This window comes from Cariama cristata, unplaced genomic scaffold, assembly GCF_000690535.1.
Source record: "Cariama cristata isolate BGI_N322 unplaced genomic scaffold, ASM69053v1 scaffold14308, whole genome shotgun sequence".
Lineage (NCBI taxonomy): Eukaryota > Metazoa > Chordata > Aves > Cariamiformes > Cariamidae > Cariama > Cariama cristata.
In genome coordinates, this window is record NW_009631766.1 from 24,297 (window position 1) to 44,683 (window position 20,387).

Here is a 20,387-nt window from a genome sequence, read left to right on the forward strand (position 1 = left end):
TTAGTCCTGTAAGATTTCAGGACTATATATAGTCTATATTTAAAGGAGGCTGTATAAATTTTGTAATTTATGCTGATGGGGATGGGTTTTCACCTCTGGAACTTGGAATAGACCATATAGTTGTTGCTGAGCAGCAAGCATATCCATAATAGAAATGGCATGTTTTCCTATTCCCTACCTCCTGCTAGCACCAGTGTCTGTGTGTCTACCCTGTCAGCAATGTCAGAGAGTATCAATACCATTAAAACTCACTTTTTGTTTGTTTTCTGGGGTGGCTTGCTGCCCCTGATCTGGCTGATGATGTGAAAGCTAGCGCTGGCCCAAGGGAGGGTCAGGACCTGGGAGCAGCAGCTGTGGGACTGCTGAGCTTAAACTGATCACAGCCCCACACCCTGTTAGCACAACTTCTCTTTTGTTGCTTACCCAGTGCCCCTTTGGGTCTAGAAGGAAATTTGGCACTTTGCATCTGACAGATGGCCTCTCAAAGAGATATGTATAACTGGCAGATGCCTCTCCCAAGTGATCAGTTAGGCTTTAAAACCAGTTCTTGGTTTCTCGATGAGCTTGAAAAGGCCTGTGTGGCTCCTCCATCAAAAAGCCTGCCTTGAGGCATTGTCATGTAGAATCACTGCTGTTGGCTTCTTAAAATGTGGATAGAAAGTGACAACCTTCATAGGAAAGATTTTAATTGGGGAAAAAAATATAAATTGCCATTCAGTCCAAAATGTGCCAGACCCCCCTCCTCCTTTTTTTTTTTTTTTTTTTTTTTCTCTTTTCCCCTAAGCTAACCTGGCAACAGCAATTTGGGTTTGATATCTTTCACATATTACCCAGTCAGCCATGGGATAATCGATGATGTAGAGTGGGCAACAGCTCCACTTCAGAGAGTGCAGTCTCAAGCACTTGTTACTTGGGCACTGTTCAGTGCAGAGGGAATAATGAGGATGTGGCAAAATAATTCAGCTAAAGCATGATGTTAAGAGGTGGTGCCCTGTCCACCCCTGGCTGCACACTCCCACCCCATGCTCTTCACTCCAACCAGAGCATGGGGGTCCCAGGGGAGCCCATTCTGCTCCCCCAGCAATGGGGCTGGGAAGATGGCAGCAACAACACGGCATGGAGGAAGCTGGTGAAGGGCCTAGAGCACAAGTCTTATGAGGAACAGCTGAGAGCACTGAGGTTGTTTAGGCTGGAGAAAAGGAGGCTGAGGGGAGACCTGATCGGTCTTTGCAACTACCTGAAAGGAGGTTGTAATGAGGTAGGGGTTGGTCTCTTCTCCCAAGTAAGCAGTGATAGGACAAGAGGAAATGACCTCGAGTTGTGCCAGGGTAGGTTTAGATTGGATATTAGGAAAAATTTCTTCACTGAAAGGGTTGTCAGGCACTGGAACAGGCTGCCCAGGGAAGTGGTTGAGTCACCATCCCTGGAGGTGTTTAAAAGATGTGGCGACGTGGTGCTTAGGGACATGGTTTAGTGGTGGACTTGGCGGTGTTAGGGTTATGGATGTACTCTGTAATCTCAAGGGTCTTTTCCAACCTAAATGATTCTGTGATTCTACGAGTGGGAGCGGGACTGGCCTTTGGGCTGTGGCTGGCCCCTGGGTGGACGTGGTTTTGTCCATTGCTACCTGGAGAAATTTGAAGGCCAGTACATGCCTGAACGGGCTGTGGGAAGACTCTTCATGGAGAGTGCTGCATTTGCAAGATGTTATCAGCCTGCTCCAAGGCACAGATCATCTGTCTTTTACCTAGTCAGTGTGGTATTCAGAAATAAATCCTCCCACTTCTTAGAAAAGTTTAGTGCCACTAGAGACAGACGACTAGCAGTTTTAAGTTTAAACAAAATGGTTTCCACAATGTCTTTCTAGCCAATTGATATTTTGCCATTTGCAATGATCATACATAAATGTATGACATCCTTCTGCAGATATGTGGAAGGATCATAACTGAACTGTGCTATGACCCTGAAGTCTGAATTTCCTCTCCTGCTGTTTTAATACAATTTAGTTCAGTAAAGTTTCCCTTCCTTTGAAGGAAGTTTGTTACGAATATTATAGCAGTGTTTGTTGCAGGGTGCTAATATTAATTATAATTAATATATAATTGATATATGATTAATTCATTAATACTAATGTATTAATAGCTATAAATGCAGTCAAATCAAATGATTACTTTTCAGATAAATATGTATGATTAGAGATTTGTATTTTTTATCAGTTTATAAAGAAGTAGTTACATTATGTGACCATGATACTCAGTAGGAAAATTAAATACCTAAACAACCAGAACATTCCTTAATTCTGTCTTTTTATATATACTTATAGATGAAAGTTAATAAAATATATTTTTATAGGGATTTATATGTAGCAGGATTTACAATGTTAAATATTATGGGTTTCAAACTCTGTGATAGCTACATAAATGGGCCATTTAATTGCCCTTGATAGAAATTCACCTTATCTCTTTAGATTTAGCGATTCCAATTAAATGCATTGAGCATTTCAGATGATTAAGTTATTAGATGTATTGTAAATTTAAGAGCTATTGCCGGTGAAGGAATTTGAAACATACATTATCTTGATCTGTCTTCTATTCACTATGCTATAGCTAACAAATATGTGGCTTTTTTCATCCTTATCTTTGATAGTGCTGTCATTCTGTAAGTAAATCCATGAAAGGGAAAGATTATAGGTACTTATGATATTCTACAGATGTATTTTCAAAAATATATTGTGCACAATAGCACATCTGCTTTTTTTTTTTTTCTGGTTTTCAGACAAAAGCTAAGGAATGTCAGAATCATACATAATTTTGAATGTTAGTGGTTTCTGGTTTTGGACAACAGGAGCTGTATTTGTGCTCTTAAAGTAGCATGCCAAACAGCTGCTTAGATCAGATACAGCATCTTGAACTCTAATAATGTCATCTGAATGAAACTTTTTGAAGGATGAGATCAGATAAATTCAGATTAAAAAGGAGGATGCAGACTTTTAACAATAAGGAAAAAGAATCTTTGAAATAATTTATTTTGGGATATAGAGATATCTGTGTATTGAAAGGGAAGCAAAAATGATTCTGCAAGAGTTGTTCCCTCCCTGCTTAGCTAGGTGTCTACATCTATGAATCAGGAGGACTGGGCTGCAAATTCTGCAAAAGGGTCAGACTAGGTCACACTAGGTCATCCACAAAATCCCATTATGGTTTTAAATATATCTGGAAACATGGAAAATGTCATTCTTTCAACTCAAGGTGAGTATTCCTGTATATGAGAGAGGGAAACTTTAAGGCTAGTCTAGAGGATCTTCTTTGGGGAATTAAAACAGTTCATGGTAAATAAAGGAAAAAGGTCCTCGCTCTTCTATTCCTCCTTTCGTCCTCTCTTCTCTTAACTTCCCTTATCTCTTCAGAATGAAAAATCAGGACCTGCCAGGGAAAGCTGGGTGTCTCTGCAGACTAGCTGGTTCTCCCTGGCTGCCTCCTCCCTGGCATGGCAAATCTCTTTCTGGGTCTTTACCTTGTACTATTTTCCTCTCTAGATTCTTCCATCAGTAGAAAGGAGGAGAGGTGGCTTTCCAGTGGTGTCCTGCACTACATCGTGCTGGGGAGAATAATTCTCTGTATAATGCAGAGTTAGATTTTCCATTGTTTATGTAAAACAAAAAATGTACCCATAATTCACATTAGATGCTTCTAAAAAGGAGATATAATTGAGCTTTAAAGTTTCTAAGGGTATATCTGTATATTCTAAAAGTAATGAATCAAATATACTTTAGGGTTTGGTTATTTTTTTCCTCATTAATTTCTCATGAATTTATTTATGCTGGCATGTTGCCAAGTAGATACAAACAATATATTTAAAAAGAAACCAAAATAATTTATGAGTGGGGTTAATTTTGTGAAGGAATGATCCTGAAGGAAGTCTCAAACCTGGTTTTGGCCAAAGTTGTGGTGGTAGTGCTTCCTCCTGAGAAGTTAGCGTGTTTGTAATTCAATTTGAACCCCAGTTAAATTGTATTTTCTATGATATGCTTATTACTGTTCTTCATAAAAAATACATGTTTATTTTCCTCTGCAGAGTAAAGTAAACATGACATACAAATTTAGAGTGAGACTTGTCAGCAAACACATGAGATCATGGACATTAGTCTGAGCATAAACTTTCTATTACATTCCATTTACTGCTAGTGCAATAAAACTGTCATCAGATCGAATGGGATTTTATACTGCATCAGCTATAATACAATGCCATTAAATTGGAAGTATATAAATTTTCCATTCTTCTCTTACTCATGAGTTATGAAAATTAGAATGTTATGCACAGCATCATGCCATGGCTTGCATATTCCAACAGATAAGTAGTGATTTAGTCAGGGTAGTTTGGGACATATAATTAATTTCTGATTATAAGGCTGTTTTGCAGTGTGAAAAATAGTATGTTTACTGTAGTAAGGACTGGAAATCTTTTAATGAAAATTTGTATGAAAAATATGTAGGTAAAAAACCTAAACACCAGTTCCCCAATTTTGTTTGGGATAAAACCTAGAGGACAAAAATTAAAAAAACCTCCTTTATATGCTCCAAGACAGGAGACAACCAAAATAGTTAATGGAACTGCATTCACTTTAAAACGAAGGCTTAAAAATGCCACCAGTATCCAAGAAGTTTAGTTTATGGGTCCACAGTTCAGGAAATCAAAAGCAACCAGGGCTCACTTCTCACCTTGGAGATGAGAATACACAGCTTCAGGTCACTGTCCCTTGTCCAATTTGCTTTCCTTACGTATGTTGATAGGACACAAGACTGTAATAAGTGGCTTCCTTGGGCAACACTGCGGGTGTTCTGACATAAAAATGACCCTGGGGAAATCATATATTTCTTCATAGTTCTTTCTCATCACTTTCAACATTAGACATTTCCATTCTTTCATTTTAAAGTACCTTCTCACTTGCAATTATTTGATATTATGCAACTTATTACAATGTATCTACACATACAATTAATATGCTCTGTATGTAGCACTTGGAATATAGTATTTTAAAAGCCTATGGTGAACTGAAACAATATATTAATATATATTGCATTTAATTTTTGTAAGAAGTAGAGAAGTTTAATATTTACATCCTTCTGGTGCTTAGACACCTGTCAGGATTGAAGTGATGGTTGTACTATACAGATATGGTCCTTGCCCCTGTAAAACCTAGAGATATCTTTCACTTTTCAGATATGGCAAGTCTGAAAATATATCTAAGTACTAGTGGACAGGTGACCTGAACAGACTTTATCTCAACTGAGCCTTCTGTTTTAATTTCTCATGGTCTATTCCTTTATATGTGGGTTCATTAGACATGCTGTCTGACTGACATCTTCCACAATTAGTGCTCACATATAATGAGATGCAATGCTGACAAGGATTCTGTTGTTTTCTATAGTTTCACAGAAAGGCCTTTTCCTTCTTCTTTGGCACTGATCCATTAAGACCGTTGCACCATGTACAACTGGTGACTGGGATTGAAAATAATTTACACCCATTAAAACATTGCTTGTGTATCATCAGCTCCACCTCTTGGATTAATTTGGTTTTTACAGATCCAGTAGTTGGTTCATAGGGGAATCCTCTCTGGAAATGTGAAAAGTCCTGAGGCAGTGCCCTAGTAAAAGCATCTGGCTCAATTAGTCTATCCTGCAAGTTTAATGTTCAGTGCTTGATTACCAGTAAAGTTTAATTACGAGTTATTTTACTAATAATTTGGGTTACATTGTCCTCTAGTGGCTCATATAGAAAACTGCCCTGCTGACAGACTCGTTTTGCCTTGTGTTTTTAAATCCTCTCATACTCTTTTCACACAAATCCAAGTCACGTCAGAAGAGGACTAGTGCAATGGCCAAATAAAAAGTTTGCATCTTACTGCCACTATATCAGTACAGCAAGATCTATCCTCTATAACTGCATATGTTCTACTTAATACATATTTAAAGTAGTTCAAAATAACAACAGAGAGTTGTGAGAAGATACTGCATTTAATCAGAGCATTTGATGGAAAAAAAATCATCCTTCTTACTGACAGTAACAAAGAATAAACTCAGCATGATTTTTTTTAAATAGGTTGAAGACTAGTTCACTTCCACAAAATGCACAGAGATCTTGTATGAAGGAAAAAAGAATAGCCCTCCAACATGTCCTGTGGCTACTCACTCATAAATCTCAGTAACACCAGACTTTTGCCCTGTAGTGTGGAAGCATCGCCTTTTATAGGAAGCAGTGAAAGCACTAGAGCGCTTTGCAGCTGGGTGTTTGCCAGCTTAATGCAGATGTTTGCAAATAGGAGGAGAGATCTGGGAGCATGGAGAATAATGCCAGGGTGTTTGCAGTGAGAAAACACATGTTTTACATTACTTTGAAAAGGAGATACCGTATTCTGTCACGTGCTGAGTTTGTTTTGCCCCTGTGGCAGAGCAGGAGGATTGCTTCTGGTGGAGGCCTTGGCCTTGGTCACGGGAAGCATGGCAGGCACCGCAGGCGGGATGCTCTGACTGGCGAGTCTTCTCTTTTCATATTGTATCTTCCTTGACCAAATGCCATGAGTAATGATGAATAGAGGTTACTCTGCAGAGATAGTTTCTCTGTGTGTAAGAAGAGGAGGAGTGCTATAAATGGTTCTGTTTATACCTCCAGGGTTATGTTGGAGAAGCAGCAGTTACAAGTGATGAAGGAATGTGGTTTCTCTCCTCTTAAAGAAATGATGGGCCCCTCCAGCAAGATGATAGCTCATGGTTTCTGTTGCTGTTTGCAATAATAGGAAAGACAAAGGAGTACTCTGACCTTACAGAGTTAATTTTCGAGGCTTTTTCAAACTAGCATGCCTTGTACTCTATCAGGGAAATAATATATCAGGATTCTGTAAAAATTCTTTGCTCAGGTCCTCCATCTCAGGCGACCTTTTTTATTCCTCCCTTTTGGAGAGGCCTTTGTTTCAGTCCTCAGTGTTAATGGCAGAGCTAGTCTGGACCATGAGTGGGCCCTCGGCAGCCTCCTGTCCTGCGTGGCGGCGGCGGTGGTGGTGAGCCCAGCCCTGCGAGGGACGGGCAGGGCACAGGCCGGGAGCCAAGCGGGCAGAGCTCCTCTGCGCGGCCTCCTGCTCCCAGGCCTCCTGCCAGTGTTGGATGGATGTCAGCCGGTTGTTATTCATTCCCTGGGCCGATCTTCCTCCAAACACTGGGAGAGTTGCAGAGCAGCTTAATTATACTTGACACGGCAGAGTCATGCGTTTGGTGTTGTCCACGTACTGCCTCAGACTTGCACGTATACTCACACCCAGCAAGCATAAATAACTGCCACAGCTGAGAACGTGCTGACAGAAACATAACGTTTAAAGGCAGCCCTGAGGTATAAAATGCCTTCACCTTGTGAAATCATCTGTGGTACCATTCTTACGGTTTGCTCGGAGGTTCATTAGGTGGTGATGGATGCAGGAATATTTGCAGAGTGTTACTTTTATCTAGTGCTCTATGACTCTTCTGCCACCAGGGATCTTTTCAGTTGCGTTCAGTTTAGAACTTAGGTACCTTCTTTATTTCTTCACAATTAGCTGCCAGGAGGAGGGTGATGGCTTTTATTTCTTTAACAAAAAGGCTTCATTTTAAAAAGTGCTTTTGTAACTCTTGCATCAACATATTTTTTTCATGCTTTGCAATGTTATTTTCCAGGGGTTTATAATTGTTTATTTAACATAGGTGCCAAGCAAATTTCTGTTTATTCTCAGTTCAGAACTGGGGTTTTATCTTTTACATACCAGAGGGTGAGTTGTATGGACTGATCTGTTTAGAGCTCCCTGACTACAATTTCTGCTGTAATGATTTCTTAATCTTTTGACTTTTTTCAGGTAGCTATCAGGCCAGTGGTTGCCCTCCCTCCACACTGGAATCTTACAGAAACCCATTACTGCTTCCCAGGTGTGCTCTTTCTGACACCCTAGCAGCGAGGGGCTCTGCCCCATCATTAAGGTCGCAGCAGCACTTCCCTCCACCAGCTGCTGTGGCAATGCTCGGCTTCCTCCTGCAGGCAAGGAGAAAGTGTGACCGATTACGCCTGTTCCTATTAATCAGGCAAATACAAGCTTCTCTTCAAAGCAGAGAGGGAGGTCGCTCCTACTGACTGTATCTGTCACCATTCTCCTCCAGCTGTGTGTTAACTCTATCTTTCTGTAGTGTATTTTACATCAGGGTTAAGCCAGCAGAGTCTATCCAGAATAACCTGACCCTTGATGTCAAACTCAGTTAAAACTGGAATATGATGGAAGCAATTTTTGGTGAAATTGATCATAAGGTGACCTCTCATAAGGCTGTCTGGGAACTGTATATGCTAATGGGAAAAACAAAGTGGTGACCTTGTGTGTTCTCAGACTGCTGGGTGTAATCCTGCTCAGCACAGCAATGCATTTGTCAGGTTTTTGACGAGATCTTTACAGCCGTCTGCCTGGCAGGTCCCCCGGCACTTACCTGTGTGCCTCTAATGCCTGCAGATACAAACATGTGAGTGTACCTTGCTCAGTAACAGATGTCTTTACAGAACAGATACCATTACTCATTGCTTTTCTGTGTGAATGTAGAAAGCATCCTTCAGTGGAAAACAGGTGGTAATTTTATTTAAATCCAACTGTATCATAGAGCAATAAAACTAATGAGATGATAAAGCCTTGCCAGGTTTTCTGTTTCAATAAGCACCTAATCTTGAAATTGTTTTAATCAAGCTTACTTATCAGATGGTCTCATTTCTGCATTGCCAGCACACACCTGAAATTACGGCTTGGCCTCAGATTAAAAGGTGATGCTGTTTTGATTTGCACTGTTAAATCATTTCTATTTGAGGATTAACTTTTTGTTTGGCCTTTTCTAAAGGCAGTGTTCATCAGTAAAGTGGCTGTGCGTGAATGGTAACATATTTGCATTTTCTCTCATCAGAATAACGAAATGGTGGAGCTGCAGAGGATACGAATGAAAGATGAAATTCGAGAGTACAAGTTTCGAGAGGCAAGACTCCTACAGGACTACACTGAGCTTGAAGAAGAAAACATCACCTTGCAGAAACTGGTGTCCACACTGAAACAGAATCAAGTAAGCATCGTAACATTCAAGGCTCTATGCTGAAAAATGACAACATTTTCTCCAGTTTCCATAGTGTGATCCTGCAGAGTGCTTTGTTAGAAGTTTCTTTGTATGTTTTTTTTTTCAGTTGGGTTTTTGCTGAACACTTATTCTAAAACAGTGTTATTGACCATTTTTGACACATGGGGAGGCCCTGGTGGAATATTTCATTGCAGGAATTTGTAATAGCAGAGGAGTTATTAAAATAGATAGAATTGCATCTTTTCGTTTCCTGCTTCTCCTGTCTTCCCTCCCTGCATGTTGAAATCAGTGCCCAGTGGCAGAGTTCAGCCCTTCATTTCCTCTCCGTTGGTTTCCTGCATGTCCTTTCCTCTTCTGGAGAAAAGAGGAAATGATCTTCCCCCCATTCTCCTATTTTTTTTTCTGCTCCTGTACCAGTGTTGCTCTCTTCTCAGCCATGCTAACCCACAAGTTTAGCAAGCTTCAAAAATAAGTGATGTCAGATATTCCTAGTTTGTCTTGTTTTCCTTATTACAGCAATTTGATGGCAAACCAACACACTGTAATTCTCACTGCAGTGCAGAATGCACCACCATAAACAATAGCCCCATTGCATTCAGATGTAAGCAGTCATGGGGTCTGTTCTCTCCCCCTTACACAAGCACAGCTTCCTTTGCTGCTGGATATATATACTGCTGAGGAAGCAATCAGGAACACATTTATCCTTTAAATTGAACAAAAGAGATTTGTTCCCACATCAGAAGAATTAACTTGCCGTGATCAATATTGAAGTATCCAAGTTGGATGATGTAACACTTTCTGCCTTTTAGGCACTATCCAGACCAGTGTAACATTGCACTCCGTAACACCATTTCCTTAACTGCTAGCAGATGGTAACAGCACTGCGTTGCAGCCCCTGCTTTATGTCCTGACCTACTGCCTGGTTCAGTTAGGGCTTTTATCAAACACCCAAGACTGTCACAGTTTCTAATGGCAGCCTGATAACAAAGCTGCCTTGTTCCTGCAGGAATATGCAGTACTATTTCAGCTATCTTTAACTGCTATTTTACCGCTCTAGCACAAATGCAATTGAAACATTTAAAACAACAGAGCCGCACTACAGGGAATATGCAGGTAATAGAAACAGGTACATTGTTTCCTTATTTATGAAGATACCTAGACTTTCACACTCCTGAAACTGAATTTGTGGCAGATCATCTTTGTGTCAGAGTTATTTACCAAGCCAGCAAATTCCCCCTTTGAGGCATGGATTTTTTCCTCATCAACCTCATAAGAGGCATTTTCACACTAGCAGGAAATTAAAGACCCCTTTATGGACAAGAAAATCTGTTTGCAAGTGTTCATATTTGCCATAATATTTCATTCTTAATGAAACTGAATGACAGCAGCCTTTGGAGAGAAAAAGCAGTGCCACATTTCGAATGGCTTTAAAAGTCAGTCATTTTGCATCACATATCCATGCATTTGTGATTCCTAAAATAACTTTGATCTACAAAGTAAAATTTCAAGCTCATTTTATGCTTTAATACTTTAACTTACAAAACCATATGTTATAAGTCTTAGTGCTAAACTGTCATTATCTGGGTTGGGGTTTTTTTATAGCTTTTGTAAGGAAGAATCTATGAGATGGTAACTGTATAGATAATGTAGACCTCTGGTTTTCATATGTATTTAAAATTGAAAAAGGATTAGGAGGGTTTTTTTTTTCCTCTGTGTCCTTAAGTTACAAACATAGCTACTTGATTGGATTTCATAATCTTTCAGATGGACCTGTCCCTCCAGTCAGAAAAGGTATCAAGTTCCTAAATGTAAATTTGAAAATCTCATGGATTTTCCTTTTCTACTTAAGAATTCCCAGTTGACTTTGGAACTTTCTTTGTTGTTTGATATGTTTCCATTTTCTGGGTCTGAAGATTAGTACTTTGGCTTTTAAGTTTGCCTTTCCAAAGGTTTATAAGTACAAGACTTTTGACAGGTTGATAAATATTCTACTCCAATAGAAATGGTGGACATTTCTGTTTTCACCAGAACCTTATTATAATTTGTTTAAATATCTATATGTGTCATATAAAAAATATTCTAGACACTGCCTTAAAATTGCAGATAGTAATGCATTTGAATTATAAAAGCCTCAACTGCAAAAAGATTTTTTTTATGGAAGCATGAAAATTTAGTATTTCTTTTTCACCAAGCTATTAAATTATTTCACCTGATATCTGATTTTTTGTTTCATTTAGAAATTAAAAGGTAGATGAGTAACATGATTAGAATTAAATTAAAAAATCAAAAGTAATCATTTTTACCAGGAGAATTGGTCAAGCACGGATATGGACCTTTACAAACAAAGCTCTTCCTTTTCACTGCTGTGGGATTTTCCAACAGTGAAAAGGAAGATGAGGAGGGTCGGTGAGGGAAGGTGTTCTGCAGTGCGGATCTGCTGCACAGTCTAGATATTGCTGAGCAACTGGTTTCAAGCTAGTTTGGCTTTTCCTAGGCTTTGCTGCTTGTTAGGTGCAATAGAGAGGACTGCATAAACGTGGGAGCTGCCTTTAAAGAAGGTTTTCCTCAGCCCATAATGCCCATAAATAACTTGATAAAATACTGCACCTCGGTGTGAGGCAAGGAGCTTGCCCTCTGAGAAGGAGAAAGACCAGTGAGTCCCTCCAAGCCTGGCCAGGATGCACCAGCTTGGTGGGACACACTTCAGGCAGCGCTGTCAGAGCAACAGGTTGCTGAGTGCTCCAGAATGGCATCCCTACAGGCAGTTCAAGGACTAGGTGGCTGAATGAGCTGTTTACTACATTTTTCCAGTAGTTTAAAAATCTCTAATGAATTGGGGCATCTTAGAGTTTAAACTGATTGTGTGAATAGTTTGCTGTTTAATTTTTTTAATTAAATGCTTCTTGAATAATAGAGACTCTTGTATAACACAGAGAAGACAGTTGAGGCTCTTCTACCATTTTTGTACCTTCCATCCATATTTTTGAAAACTACTAAGACATCAATATACTTGAAAGTATCTTTGCCTGAGCGACTTTACATCTAGTAAGAATTTAGATATGAAGTCTTCATATCTAAAGAAGATATGAAGATATGAGTATCTTCAGAATACTTGCAATTAATAAATCAGACTATATTAACTTGAGATTTATATGTACCTTGATATACCAACATTGTTTATGGCAATTCATAATATATCTATGGTTACCAGGACATCTGCTACTAAACTGTCTTCTTTCCATTAAATACATTGTTTATCCTTATAAGTTACTCAGAAAAAGGTGTTATATTTCTTGATTCTCACATGCTGAAAAAGCAAACAGTGGAGTATTTAACAGAGCGAGCTCCACTTGCATTTTCTGTGCAGCCAGTTCTTTGCAGCTGCAGGCAATGTCTGATATTTCAAACCATAGTTTCTGTAACACCTATTTCAATAAGGCTGATAAATGGCAGGTTTTCATGACTCAAGTTTTAGTATTATGAATGTTCTTTGTCTTGTCTAATCCAGGTTGAATATGAAGGCTTAAAGCATGAGATTAAACGATTTGAGGAGGAGACAGTGTTGCTTAATAGTCAGCTAGAAGATGCCATCCGGCTGAAGGAGATTGCTGAGCATCAGCTGGAGGAAGCTCTGGAAACTTTAAAAAATGAAAGAGAGCAAAAGAACAACCTGAGGAAGGAACTCTCCCAGTATATCAACCTCAATGATAGTATGTATAATAACCACATTAATATATCAGTAGATGGATTGAAGTTTGCAGAGGATGGGGGCGAGCCCAACAATGATGACAAAATGAACGGACATGTCCATGGACCTCTTGTGAAACTCAACGGTGACTACCGAACTCCCACGGGTAGGAAAGGAGAATCTCTGCACCCTGTCTCTGACCTCTTCAGTGAGCTCAACATATCAGAAATACAGAAACTGAAGCAGCAACTCATGCAGGTAAGAGCTGAATTTAATGTCCTGAAGTGTTTAGGCACACATCCCACGGACCCTAGTGCCAACTTTTGCAATGATTTCCCCCAGTGACGTTCTTGACCACGTATGTCCTGTTCTCAGACTTCTGCTTTGGTGTTTCTTCATATCCAGGTTTTGCTAGAAATATCCCTAGTAAACAGAGTATCTGTCTGCAAAAAGTCAGTGTGATCTGAGCAGATGTTTAGTATAAAGAGGAGAAAGGGACCTAGTTGCTGCGGTTGCAGATGGTTAGATTATTTTTTTCCTGCTTTGATAATGGGAAATGTCCCTAAAATTGCAAGTGGAATAAAGTACTCTTCAGTATGACCAAAGCTATCTGGAAAAAACCCCACTAAAATACAGACAGACTTGATTATGCTCCCTTGCAAGTCAGAGGGAGTTTTTGCCATTAAATTCAGTTTGAACAAGAGTTGGCATACCGTCAAGAGAGAACAAAAGGAGAGGAGCGCTCCTCTTAACAACCATGCACTTGGAGAGCATGTGGCGTGTGGGATGTCACAGAGAGCCCTTGTCTGCACTGGCAGTCCCAGCGGATGCGCAGGCTGCAGGGGGTGCCTTGGGGACCATACAGTGAGCATTACTTCTCTATTCATCCAGTCCCAGCCCAGGCGTCCCCAGAATAGGAGGCTGGGATGCAAGCCAGACAAAAACTGAAGCTGCCAGCCCCGATGCTGACATCACCTTAGAAGGGGTACAGTGCCACACGGAGAAAGGGTCCTGCTGCCAGAGCTGTTGAACATCTTCTCTGCCACAAGAGCTTGAAAGGTTTTGGCACCATCAAGGAAACATCCAGCATTTTCTAGCTGCAGGCTTCCAAAAAGTGCCTCTTCTATAGATAGTAAATGTAAATCCTTTACTGCATAAAATGTAACAGGCAATTTGGAGGTGAAGTAGAGCAAACCCAATTTTCAGTGCTTGCTAGAGAACAATAAATCCCTACATGGTCTGTCCTATACTTGCTGAAGAGTTAATTGTTTTATTTACTTCATTGCCAAACTCAAAGTTTTGACCTGAGCTGTGACATGGCAAACACTGATGACATCTAGTGCTTTGCACAAATAACTTTGATGCAAGACATACATAATTCAAGTGGGAAAGCTTGAAATTTAGAATTTTAAGTGAAAAATTTTGTCAAAATTTTCCAGTACTAAAATGTAAACAGTGTGTGTGTTTTGTGTATATGTAAAAATATGCATATGTATGTACACATTTATGTATATAATATATGCACATTTATATTATATGCAGCGCTTCATTCAAAAATATAATGTTAAAAATTAAAAAAACACAGCCTCAGAAGTAATGCTTTTAAATGTTCACATTTTAAAATACAGCATAAGCATTTTCAACCATAATTTACAATGAAGTTTATGCAATATAAATTTGGACTGAAAGCTGCTTGGATATGAAAAAAAATTGTTTTGGGTATGTTTTTTCTTGATTTCATTAAATTAAATATTGAGCTTGATGAATCAGCAAACTTCTACTTGAAAGATACTGCAGATGTTTTTATCACCTCTGACTTAAAAATGTATTTATTTTACACCTCTTAAACAAAGAGGCAGTCTCTTGACAGCCACTAACTGCAAACTTAGGACCCTAGAAAATAAATATAACCATTTTTCAGTCACGACATTTTTCAGTACTGGGTCCCAGCACCCTCATACAAATAGTTGCCACCATTCCTCAGCAATCTAATCCTGTTAAAAGGTTTATGGTTTAAAAAGAAAGACTAGACCTAGCTGGAAACCTGATTTTATTTTTTTTTTTTAGATATTGAAAAGGCTTACTGCAAAACGGTAACATGTACTTTTTATAAAGCTATCATCTTCTCTGTTGAGTTGCATCAGCTTATGTTGTGTCACACAAATTAAATACGAAAAAATACCTCCAAAAATGTTCCTCATAGTAGACAGGAGATTAAATTTGATTCAAGCTGACAAAAGGTAATTCTTCAGCAAAACTGGATTTTTTTCTCCTCTAAAGTGTCTTTGCCATGTGGAGTTCATTCAGCAATATCTCAGTATTTGGTATATGTTCCTCTTGTTTTCTCTGAAGAGGCCATACTATGACAGAGTTGCTGAAGGAACTGACCCGCTCTTAGGAACTATTTTTATGCCTGTAGGACAGCAGACTCCTTTTTTGAGAGAAGCAAACTTCAGATTTGTCATTTTGTAGGTGCGTGGCAAATTTTTTTCACTCCTTGATCTCAGAAAGCAGTCTTCACTAAAACAGTTATGACAGATATGCAGATATTCTGCAGCTTTAGGATGCTGCTGCTCTGTGATCTGTGCTGGCCCCTAGGAGAGATTTAATTGTAACTCTTCCCTTTCTATCTTTTAAATCCGCTAAATAACAAATGTCTTGCTGAAAATTCTTTTATTCTGAGATTTTCTCAGAAAAGCTCAAGGCTTTCTGCTCTTCCTTCATGTTTGCTGTCCAGTGGAAAGAATTCTTTACCTCATCTTTAAAACTTAGGACTCCTCTTTTCCTTCCATTGTGATGCCTTCCCTTATTGCTGAGGCCAACACCATATTTGGAAAACTTAGATTAAGTTCTCTTAAAAAAAGAAGGAAGAAAAAAAGTCATGCAGCCCAGTGTCTGACACTTTTCTCCAGTTGCCTGGTACTCTCTGACGATACAGCTGACATTCAGGGTTGTTGAGCTGCATTTTCCTGCTTGTTCCAGCCTCCACTAGGAATTGTTCGCTGATATTCTGATGTTACTTAAAAAAAAAAAAAAGGGATAAATACCTATGGTAAAGTTGGTTTCCATAACTGCAAACTGTAGAGCAAATTGGGAAGGAAATTTCCTCAAACTGAAATCTTTGAAGGGAAGGATACATCGCAAAATATGTACAGCTACTTTTCAGTTGCTTTTATTTTCATTTTAAGATAATAAAAATTCTTACTACAGCTAATAATTTCAATGTCACCCCCCCCCCCGCCCCCCACCAACTGGACTGAAAAATAACTGCAATTCTGAAAAGTTTGCTGTGGGTGGAAATAAGAGTATAGTATAGTCTGGAACAAGAAATATAATTACCATACTTGGAAACAGCAGAGTCATTAACATGCAGAAGGTGTACTCGAGGCTGAGTTGGAGCTTTGGGGTTTTTTCCCTTGGAAGTAGAAGCATGTATTTATAACTTTAAACAGAAGTGGATTAGCTTAATCCATAATTACTGGACGAGAATCAGTAAAATTTTGTAGATCTATGTATTTCATTTTACCTACTGACAAGTTTGTACATGGGTTTTAAAATTTCCTTGTTTTCTATGGAATGAATCCTTTCTATTTGAAAGAAGTATTTGTTTCCAGAACACGTAGTTCAGAAGATAAATTATCATAAAGTTCCCAATTAGCTCTGTTATAGTTTTCCTTCATGATAGAGTATGACAGCTGAGATCAATAATCTGGCAAGATCAATTCTGATTAATTTAAGCAGACACGGAAACACTGTGCTGCTTTAACACCGAGTTGTTTTCTCAAAGGAAAGGCTCTCTGGCTGTAAGCTCTTTATTTATTTTTACACTAATGCAATCTACAGTTAATTGCCTACTTTGGCATGAACACACCCACAGTGGACCCATACACCTTAAAAAGCCAGCTGCCTTTGGTGTATAATGTATGGACCTTTATTACCTATATGACTTCTCACCATAAGGTGAGATAGTACTTTAAATTAACCAAAACTCAGAGTTTTTTCATGCACATGTGTAGCTCACCTTACCAGCCTGGAGGAATAAATACCTTCATTATCTGATAAGGGTAATGTAATTAACACCTAAGCCTGCTATGCCAGGTGGTAACAACTAGAGTTCAGCTGCAAATTTGTCAAGAGAGCAGACCTGGGGCAGACTGGTTGATGGAAAAAACAGAGGAAAGCTAGTGAGAAGGATTCTCCTGGGTCAATCTCTGAGGCTTCCCAGGACAGGTCTGACCAAGAGATCTGTGGAAAGTAGTCACCGTTTAAGAAGATGTTCTTGGCAAAGGGGAAGGTTGCCCTATTTTGGATTTTCTCAAGAAGAGTGGGCTGACGTGGGGGGTGAGCAGCGATGGAGATGGCAGGCAGACTGAGGCAGCAATGGGAGGGAGCAATGTCCAATGGAGCAAGGTACCAATATACTCGTGGTACTTGGCTGTCCTCTTCTGTGCAGACTATGTGGTGCCTAAAATGGAGCCTAAGGAGACAGACTCTTCCTGATTATAAAATAACGATGAGGTTTGGCCCTGTTTTATTAATTCTTAAGCTCTCAGTCCCCTGTACATGAGAAAACTAGGCCGATTTTTAAAGATTTTTTTAACATGGTTTTTATTTTTATTCTTACAGTTTCTACCTGCAATTGATTGCAGGCTCTAATAGTGGCTGTGTTTTGAAAGCCTGTCTGTAAAACCAGGGGAATCACCATATGCTTTAGTGCCTTAATACTTCTGAGTAGCAGCCACTGCTCAAAAGCCTTGTTATGAGAAAACAGGAGTCTGAAGCACTGTTCAGAACAATTTGTGAGATGGCATTAATACCCTCTCAGTCTCTAAAAGGCTTTTCTTTTCCTTCAGTAAGAGTCATGATGGCTGATTTGACTCTCTTCCATATACTACCTGGCAGGATACTGATAGGGAAGGAAAGTTGTGGGTGTTGGGATTTTTTAAGGGTTTTTCAGAACTGAAAGCTTTGCATGCTAAGAATTAGTAATTCAGCCACTCGCGAAGGGAATGTGGAGGATGCCACTTTCACTGCATGTGTAAACACAGGGCTGAGATACTGCAACTGTGGGAAAGAGCGAGCAGTAAACTTGGTAGGCTCAGGGTCCTGTTGCAAAAGCCATGAAAGCAAGAAGTGCCGCCTTCTACTTTCCAGTTCACAACTCAAAACAGGACAAAGGCACAGAAAAAAAAGTTGGAGCATTACACTTAAAATGTGAAATGTGAGTCTTTCAGGGGTGTTATCATGAGTAGCAAATACCTGAGCAGATCAAAATTTGTCTTGTTCACTTGCTTTAAGATGCTGTGCATTAAAACTTCTAGAGTCCTCCATGACCTCTTCTGCTGTTCAACATCCACATTTCTCTGTGGATACTTAGAAAGGAACTTACTAGATGAGAACCATCTCATCTAGTTTGTTAGTTATATCACAAATCCCACTTTTTCTGCCTTGTCCTTAAAGGGTTGGATTTTGCTTGCAGTTAAGTGTTGGTGATGGGGAGTCCTGGGAGTTGCATGTACTCAGTCTCCTGATATGGCTTACATTCCCATACAGTGGGTTATTTAATCTAATCTGTAGAAGTGTATACAGCCATTTGTTTACTGTATTTGCGTTCAGTAATCAAGCTTTAATGAAAGTTTGCAACAGTCCAAAGATATAAATAAATATTGTGAAGCATTGGTAGAGCTATACATAGGAAGTGTAAATTCAAATTCCATTGAGAAATGTGTATGTACCAGTGAAATGGCTTATAGTTGACAGTGATGCAGTTCATATGTTCTGGGAACATATGTTGTAATAAATCCCGTATCATCACTGCAGCTGACTAGGCACTTATTGCTTGGGCACTAAGTAATTCTTAGGTGGCCAGTGTGTAAAATCATGACCTAGTGATATTTCAGATTGTATCAGAGGCTAGGACTTCATAATCCTCTGAGAGTTACACACATCTCTCTGACTTAATTTTATGGCTTAGGTATATATGGCTAAAATGTCTTGGAAGCCCTCAAGTTTTGTATGCAGAGTTGGGGAATGGAAGAGATGAATATGATTGCAGAGTTTGGTGTTCAGCATGAGTAGGACAAGATCCTGGGTTTCTTACTTTGACTCTGTTGCAGGTGGAGAGAGAGAAGGCCATTCTCCTGGCCAACCTGCAGGAGTCCCAAACGCAGCTGGAGCATACCAAGGGAGCCCTGACCGAGCAACATGAGCGAGTCCACAGGCTCACGGAGCACGTCAATGCCATGAGGGGACTGCAAAGCAGCAAGGAGCTGAAAGCTGAGCTTGACTGTGAGAAGGGCCGAGACCCCAGTGAGGAAGCACATGACTATGAAGTGGACATCAATGGCTTGGAGATCCTAGAATGTAAATACAAAGTAGCTGTTACTGAGGTGATAGACCTTAAAGCAGAAATCAAAGCCTTAAAGGAGAAATATAATAAGTATGTGGAAAACTACACTGAAGAGAAGGCCAAGTACGAGAGCAGAATCCAGACATATGACGAGCAGGTGACAAGCCTTGAGAAGTCAACCAAGGAAAGCCAGGAAAAAATGATCCACATAGAAAAGGAATTGCAAAGGATGACAAGCATAGCAAATGAAAACCATAATACCCTCAACACCGCCCAGGACGAGCTGGTGACATTTAGTGAGGAACTGGCTCAGCTCTACCATCATGTCTGCCTGTGCAACAATGAGACACCAAACAGGGTCATGTTGGACTATTACAGGCAAAGCAGAGTCACCCGCAGTGGAAGCCTGAAAGGACCAGACGACCCTCGAGGTCTCCTTTCCCCGCGGCTTGCCAGAAGGGGGGTGGCATCACCCGTAGAAGCCAGGACCCCGACCGAGCAGGTGACAAAAGAGGCCACGGAACCTGGCAAGGAACAGAGCCCGACAAAAACACCTAGCATTTCTCCCGTCATCACAGCCCCTCCTTCATCCCCTGTCTCTGATACTAGTGATATTCGCAAAGAGCCGATGAACATCTACAACCTCAATGCCATAATAAGGGACCAAATCAAGCACTTGCAGAAGGCTGTCGATCGGTCGCTGCAGCTGTCACGCCAGCGTGCTGCAGCTCGGGAGCTGGCACCCATGATCGATAAAGACAAGGAGGCCTTAATGGAAGAGATACTGAAACTGAAATCACTCCTGAGTACAAAGCGGGAGCAGATCGCAACCCTGAGAGCAGTGCTGAAAGCCAACAAGCAGGTAAGATGCTAATACAGCAGTCAGTTAGGAATGTCTGTTATTTATACAGGTCACTTACAAGCTTTCCCAGGAGTATTTCAGAAGAGAGATTTTACTCACAGGTTATTTAGCCTCTCATTCAATAATGGCAAAGGCAGACCTTTCTTCCCTTGCTCCTTGCCTCTTCTTTAAGCTCTTTAGCTCTGCTTTTCTCAGCACCCACCATTCACCAAAAGCACAGGCAGAAGAGCCTTGCCTGTGGAGCAAAAGAAAAGCAGAGGGGCAGGGAGGGATCAGCTACCCACCAACTGTGGGCATGTTGCTAGTATTATTGCAAAATTATAGGATTGTTAACATAGGAAAGCAAAACAGAATGTGCATGGAGGG

The 20,387-nt window shown here is 40.0% G+C and overlaps 1 protein-coding gene across 1 annotated transcript in view; it reads left to right on the forward strand.

Annotated features, from left to right (window-relative positions):
• Positions 1-8,986: 8,986 nt before the first annotated feature.
• BICD1 (bicaudal D homolog 1 (Drosophila)) overlaps positions 8,987-20,387 on the forward strand; it is a 49,370-nt gene continuing 37,969 nt past the window's right edge. Inside the window, exons 1-3 of the mRNA XM_009706113.1 lie at positions 8,987-9,110; positions 12,631-13,068; positions 18,927-20,021. Coding sequence (XP_009704415.1) covers positions 8,991-9,110; positions 12,631-13,068; positions 18,927-20,021 — 1,653 coding nt within the window. The 5' untranslated portion in view covers positions 8,987-8,990. The remainder of the gene's footprint in view (positions 9,111-12,630; positions 13,069-18,926; positions 20,022-20,387) is intronic.